Source organism: Phaseolus vulgaris, chromosome 8 (assembly GCF_051622355.1).
Source record: "Phaseolus vulgaris cultivar YP4 chromosome 8, ASM5162235v1, whole genome shotgun sequence".
Taxonomy (NCBI): domain Eukaryota; kingdom Viridiplantae; phylum Streptophyta; class Magnoliopsida; order Fabales; family Fabaceae; genus Phaseolus; species Phaseolus vulgaris.
In genome coordinates, this window is record NC_143505.1 from 32795529 (window position 1) to 32803460 (window position 7932).

Genomic DNA, 7932 nt, shown 5'->3' on the forward strand with positions numbered 1-7932 from the left:
AGCCAAAACAGTTTTGATCCAATTGAAAAACATATCCAACAGGTTTTTGAAAAGCTATTATGAAATGTGACAATCAACCAGTTGAAAATTCATTTTAACCGGTTGAATTGGTTAGGCAGATATTTAACCAAGTCAAAAATAGTTTTAAAACCTTCAATCAAGCGAAGTGACAAACAACCAATTATTTCGTGATTTCAACCGGTTGCTTTTCTCTTTGCTTAGGAAAACACTTTTCTCTTTTAAAAAGAATTGAACTAGCTTGTGTTATACTATTATGATCTTTACAAGAAATCTAAACAACCTAGACTAAGCTCAAACCAAAAGTAGCACAACTTCAACCTTTATCACATATTTAAATCATCAAAGCTCCCATGATCTACAACATAGTCCATCTGTATGGTCTTGAATTTTAATCTAGTTGAGCTGAAATTAATCTGAAATAGGCCTAATAAGTTATGTTGCATATTAAAACGTTCCTTCAAATAGAAGTATGCATTCAATGTTGCATGGAGAACATTTAATGCAACCCTTAAATCTATAAGAACAAGCGCACTTGAAAAACGAAGGACTTCTCTTTGGTTCACAACGACTAACTAAGGATTTACAATAAATCTTTCAAAACTCTATATATACAAAGCATACCTTTGAAAAAAAAAATTACAATAGCTCATTCAGAAATCTTTATATACAAAACATACCTTTGAAAAAAAAAACGTTTACGACAATTGATACAAACTTAGCTTTTTGAAACAATTTGTGTATAGATAAAATCTTAAGTGTGCAAAACTTGGATTTTTGAAGAAAAATGTTTACAACAATTGATACAAACTTGTGATTTGTGTATAAATATAAAATCTTAAGTGTGAAAAACTTGGCTTGTTGATAGAACACTCTTATGTTCTTTAGTTGACAACAAAAGTGAATCAAATCTTGTATATGTTGTAAGGCGCCAGTTAATACTCAATTTTAACTAGGAGTAATGTTAATGATTATTAACCAGGGCGATGCCATGACGAAAAACAGTGTTTGATTTGTGGACTACTACCACAACAAGGCGGTGACAAATTGGTTTTTGTGTGGAAATTCTTAGCGATTGCTTTGGTCGTTGTATTATAAAACGATTATCTCAAGAATCATGTCTCATGAAAGAAGAAGTGTCAGGTTTGTTTGACCCAACCAAACTCTAGGCAAAACCCTAATTTATGTGTGGCAATTGCTTCCTGCACCCAATCAATTTTGACTGGCACCCAATGAAAATTTTAAAACCCCATTATGCCTTTTTCACACATTTGCTTATGGATGCCAATATCCGGAAATGATTTTATACATTCTGGATTTCGAAATCCGGAAGGTCATTTTTATATATCATTTAAGCTTCCGGATGGTCATATCCAGAAGTGAGTTATGAGTTCTGGATTTTCATATCCGGAATGGTGTGCTGTAAATGGTGGTGAAGATTGATATATGGAACTCATTTATGTTTGCTTATGGATCTTGACATCCAGAAGGTCATTTATGTTGTCCAAATAAGCTTCCAGGTGGTAAAATCTGGAAGTGACATATTAGTTTCGGATTTGTATATCCAGAACTTTGTAATTTGACTTACGGATATGAATATCCAGAAGGCAAAAATTTTAACTCATTAAGGACAAATGGACATTTCGCGTAAGTGTGTTAGGTACAAATCTGAATTGATATGGTGGGGGAAAGGGTTATACGAAACCCAATTCAGCAGCCCAAACCCTAATGATCCAAATCCTTTATTCTTCTTCTTTTTCTTTCCAATTTTCTCTTTTTATTATTCTATTCTCTCTTTTCTATTTAATTTTCTTTTTCTCTCTTTTTTTCTTTTCTTATTTTCTTTTCTTTTTTCTTCAATTATTTTTCAATTAACTTTCTGTTTTTTATTTATTTATTCTGTTTTTATGTTTTCTTAATTTTTTTTTATTTCTTCTTCTTTTTTCTGTTTTTCTGTTTTTCTATTTTTCATTTTTCATTTTCTTTATTCTTTTATACTTTTATACTTTTTCCTAATTTTTTTTTATATAAAGCTTTCATGTTCGGTATCACTATACAACTTGACATCTCAATTATGCTGACACCTCAAGTAAAACAAATCATCGACCATTACATGAAAAAAGTATTATTAAAAATAAAAGAAAAAAGAAAGAAAATACAAAAAAAAATATATGGAAGGACTAGACCAAAACCCATATGTTAACAAAAATGGTACATAGATAAACTATACCTATTTATAAAGAATTCTAAGAACATACTAGATGGAAGCCTATTATATCAATGAAATGATTCTATATGAATAAATCCTAAATTAGTCAACTTACTAGTACTTGCATTCCCTTCACGAAAAATATAAGTAATCCTAAACCTGATTTTCCCATAGTAATTAAGACAAGTATTACATTGATTACGAAGCATTCACGGAACATTAGTCCTAACAACAAATATAACACAAATCAAGGCAGAATCACATTCAAGCCATACACTAGTAAGCCGTATCCTTTGAGTTTCCTCCATAACATATATAACGCCAGGAAACTCACCAACCAAAGTTGTCTGAACGCCAAGAAACGCAGAGAACCCACCAATAAACTCCTCCATACTCCCACAGAAAATACTTCCATAAATAGCAAAACCAGGATATCTCTGAGCAGTCCCATGAGTGTTAATTTTAACCCAGCCTGGTGAAAGGAAACTCTCATCTAACGGGATGAGGACGAAGAACTTTATCAGTACGAGTATTAATATCAAAAAAATTTAATGACATTGAAATCCAACATATCATTCTTCATTGAAGCTTTAGATGAATTTCCCACCAGACAAATTAAATATTTAATTCCCGAAATAACCCTAGAAACATCAATTTAATTTTCTCTATTTTTCCTTCTTCTATTTTTCTTTTCTTTTATTTATTTACTATTTTCTGTTTTTTTATATAGTAATTAACCATTGTTTTTTCTTTTCTTTTAGTTCAACAACTCCCAATCCCAATGACAACCATGGACAAACCAAATCAAGATTATCTAATAGAAATTGCTTGAGATAGAAATATAGTCATCCTTTAGATGAACTCTGAAGTTTGTAACTATTATGAAAAAATTGTGATATATTTTCAATAAAGGATTTTTAATTTACCAATATTTTTGGTCATTACAGAGATAAAAAAAATATTCTTCTTCTATTTTTAGTGGTAGTCAACCGAGTAAAACTTAATTTAGTTGATAAGAATTAGAGATAACCTTGTTTAAAAGACAAACCAAATAGAGATAGCCTTGTTTAAAAGACAAACCAAATAGAGATAGCCTTGTTTAAAAGACAAACCAACGTAAAGGCATTAAACATAAATCTCTTTTTGAACTAGATTTACGATAGTATCTATTCACTCATAAGTGTGTCTAACTGCTTCAATCAAAAGCTGATCTTGCAAAATAAAAAATCTATAAAATGTTTGGATACACAATCCAACTATGCTATTTTTATTTTGTATATTTAAAAAAAAAATCACAGTTAATTTTTAAGTCACAAATTAAAATAAATTTGTGGTAGTGTTTCAATTATTATCTTCTGATTGCAGAAGTTAAAAGATGCAAGACAAGATGCTATCTTCACTTTTAGGCAATTGTTTTGACTCAAATGCCCAAGTAAGAAAAAACACAGGGAAAACACAAATTTCTTAAAAGGAACAAAGTTATGTAGTTCCAAATATTTGAGCAGAAGTTGAGACAAAATTCTAACGATAATTCCACAAAAAAAAGTTACATCTATTCGGCTAGAAACAGTGGAAGAAAACATAACTGTGATTCTTTAACCTTCTTGACCTACAGACACAAAAATCTTAAGCTATGACAGAGCAGAATGTACATAGATTACATAATATTTGAATATGCTAATTTGGATGTATTAGATTATTTATGGAGTTTCTTGTGTATGTGAGCGATAAATTTCACTTGTATCAAACTGGTTACTTCTCCTGGGAACTCCAGCCAAATTGTAGAATTCAGTCAATGTTTTTCTAATTTGCACTTTCTTCTTTTTATCAGCAGGCCGAGGTCCTAAAAGACCTAATTCGGTGGTTGCACCATTAGCCTGGGAGGAATGGACAACTACATCATAAGCTTTAGAAGAGAGGGTAAGTCCTTCATTCTTGGCTCTCGTATATAACTGATATGCCAGCCTTGGTTTTCCATCATTTGCAAGGGCCTCAATCAGCATTTCATAAGTTATCTCATTGGGTGTGATGTTCTGAACTTTCATTCGATGAAACCATTCATATGCTGCACTGCTCATTCCATTACGAGCACAACCACTAATTATGGCATTGTATGTCACCACTGTTACCTCAATTCCTATTGTTACCATCTCCTGAACGATGGCATCGACTCTATTAAAATTTCCCTGTGCAGTATAAATAGAAGCCATAATTGTGTATGCATATGCATTTGGCTCAACCCCAACCTTCACCATATGGTTCCACACACGGAGGGCATCATCATAGAGTTTTCCCTTTTCAAGAGCACTCAATAAAGCCCCATATGATATCACTGTGGGCTTTTCACCGTTTTCCACCATTCTCTTGAATATTTGCACTGCTGCAGTAGTTTCCGAAGCCTTAGAACAGGCAACAAGAACTGCATTCCATTCTCTACTTCCAGGTTTTAGGCCTTTTTCCTCCATCTTGTTTAACAACCTAACACCCCATCTCCAAATTCCTTTTCTCTTGGCAGCATTCAGAAGAAAATTGAAGTGAGAGACTATGAGTTCGTACGACAAGTTATTTGGTTTTGGCCCTTTGTCCAATAAATCTTCATATATCTCCAAAGCAGCCCACCATTTCTTTGCTTTCCCCATCAACCAAATTGCATGGTTGCAGACAGACAAGCTGATTTTATCATACCTTTCTCTAATCCGGGTGTACAGCTCTTTCACAACAATGTAGTGATCTTCACGAGTGCAAGCCCACACAAGGCGCTCAAGATCAGCCCGCGTGAGTGGAATCCCAGCATTATCCATATCAACAAGAAACTTCAACACATTTTTACTCAAGTTATCACAACTCACAAGCCAACAGCGCATTACTTGATAGCATATACGGATAGTGAACTTCTCAAGCTTCATCAATTCTTCCTCCCAATCTTCTCCGTCATCATCCTCTCCTATTTCACCTCGATGGTAATTTTCTCTTAACTCAACAAAGAAATTCAGAGCTCCATTGCAATCTTCCATCCTCCGGTATGCCAACAAGGCTTGAGAATAGGATACCGGAGACGGGGTAAAGCCATTTCCATGGATCTCCTCAAGCACGTTGAGAGCTCTGTCAAATTCTCCTTTCTCAATGTAAATTGCCATCAAGGTGTTATAAGTCACAACATTATAGGAGATTCCATCTTTAGCCATTTCATTCAGAATGGTTTCCATTTGTGCGAATTGTCCAGATTGTTTGACGACACCTAATAGACCGTTATATATAAAAAGGTTAGGCCCAAAAGAGCCATTAGTTTCTATCTTCCTCTTCTTCATCCATTCAAAAAGAATCAAAGCAGAATCCATTCTCTTTTCTTTACCAAAACTGCTAATTATCGTTGAAAACACCTGGAGGGGCAAGTCCCTCTTGTCTACAAGAATCTCCCTCACATCATCCACTGTCAACGCGGTCTGCAGTCTCAAGGCTAGTGCTCTAACATCAACCTTACCAAAACTCTCTTCTTTGCCACCTTCCTTGCTATTCTCACCAACACCCATTTTTGGTTCACAGTCACTGTCCTGAACTTGACCCAAATTCAAAGACTTTATAACCTCCGACTCACCGTTAGAATCAATATTTTCCTCAACCAATTCACTCACAACACCTTCGTCCTCCAATGCCCACCCCAAGGGTGGAGCCAAGTCCCCAATATGACTCTTGTTTTGCTTCAAAATAATACCAAATTTGGGTTGAGGGCTTCCTAACAAAAACCCACATCTCAAATCCAATTTTGAGTGTCCAGAAAAGACCACAGTCCCATACCCTCTTGAACATTGAAAAACACTAATTTGTGCACAATGAGAAACTTTAAAAACACAACCCAGTTTCACCCTTCTTCTCCTGTTCAGATCAGAACTACCGGAATGGTCTATTTGAAAGTGAGAGACCACCCAGTTATTAAGTTTGAAGGGCCAAGTGCTAATCATTTCTTAGAAATTTAGAACCCAAAGAGGAAACCCTAATTGAAGCTATAATAAGTTACAGTAATAAGTGAGGAAGCAGCATAAGATGGGTTTCTAGCTCTTACCTTCTGCCATTGATTGAAGAATGGTGACTAAGTTCTAGCTTGCGTTGTCACAGCCATTCGTTTCCAACGAATCAAATAGATAAAACAGAGTATAAAAAATTAAAATTATTAAATTATGTAAATAGAGCACACCCACTCTAAACCGGAGAAAGTGGGGGCTTTTAAACAAACATCATTAAACAACTTTCCAAAACAATTATTGTTCACTTTTGATGAAAACGTTGGAAGTTTTCTCTTTAAAAAATTAATAAGTATCACTATGTTTATTTCCAAAAATACTAAAATGTAGCATGAAATATAAAATTTAGGTTAACGGCACATTTTCTCTCTTATTTAAAAAAATTATAAATCTTATTTTTCAACTTGCTTTTTATATATTTTATCCTATACTCAATTTTAAACATATTTATCTAGTATTATTTTGTCTTATAATTATTAATTTATTGTTTCCATGAAAATGCTTATTCTTGAAAATGAAAATTAAACTATTAGTGTTACAATAAAGTGAATTGATTATTGCGTTAAAATTTAAGTTTCGAAAATTCTGACTAAATTTGTCGATCGAACTTAAAATTAAAAACCCATTTAAATAAATTAAAAAATTGAGAACCGATTAAAAATAATTAAAATATCAGCAAAAGGTCGGCTCATTACAAAAATTACTAAATCATAAATTTTTTCTACAAAAATTAACCTAAGCATTTAATACATTCTTTTTTTATTACACAAAAAATTGGTATTATTAATAAATATTGATATATATTATTGACATTCCAATTTATGTATCATAACATATATTATTTAAACTTTTACATATATTTTAAAGTTAAGAAACTATAAATTTATGTTTTATTTAAGTTTTTTATTATCATTAAATTATGTTAATATATTTTTAATATCATTATTTTGGTGACATGGTTAGAGTTATGTATTGTTTACTTGAAGTTTGGTAATTTTGTCATACTTTTGTTTTTAAAAAATATTAAGTTTTTTTTTTTTTATAAAAACTTTTATGTTAGGCATCATTATGCAACTTGACATCTCAACAAGGTTGACATCTCAAGTAACAATAATCATTTATCATCACATGAAAAAATATTATTAAAATAAAATAAAAAATAAATAAAATACAAACAAAAATATGGAAAGACTATACCAAAATTCATATGTTAACAAAAACGATACTTATGTAAACTATACCTATTCATAAAGAATTCTAAAAACATACTAGATGGAAGCCTATTATACCAATGAAATGATTCTATATGAATAAATCCTAAATTAGCCAACTTATCAGTACACACATTCCCTTCACGAAAAATATAAGTAACCCTAAACTTGATTTTCCCATAGTAATTAAGACAGATATTTCATCGATTACGAAACATTAGTCCTAGCAGTCAGCATAAACCAAGTCAGAATCACATTCAAGTCAAACATTAGTAAGCCTCATCTTTTGAACTTCCTCCATAGCATGTATAACTTCATAAAACTCAACAATCATAGCATTCTGAACTTCAAAAAACGCAGAGAAGTCACCAATAAACTTCCCCATACTCCTACGAAAAATACCTTCACAAGTAGTAAGACCAGGATATCCCCGAGCAACCCCATATGAGTAAAAAATGAGTAAAAGAATGTTAGT

General features: G+C 32.3%; 1 protein-coding gene across 1 annotated transcript; it reads right to left on the bottom strand.

Annotated features, from left to right (window-relative positions):
* Nucleotides 1-3735: 3735 nt before the first annotated feature.
* LOC137824160 (uncharacterized) lies at nt 3736-6463 on the bottom strand. The gene has a single exon (XM_068629639.2). The coding sequence runs from the start codon at nt 6184-6186 to the stop codon at nt 3928-3930; it is 2259 nt and encodes a 752-aa protein (XP_068485740.2). The 5' UTR covers nt 6187-6463; the 3' UTR covers nt 3736-3927.
* Nucleotides 6464-7932: the final 1469 nt, after the last annotated feature.

Bases quoted from the DNA above. Each gene is read 5' to 3' on its own strand.
- LOC137824160 (XM_068629639.2), bottom strand. From the start codon at position 6,186: ATGATTAGCACTTGGCCCTTCAAACTTAATAACTGGGTGGTCTCTCAC.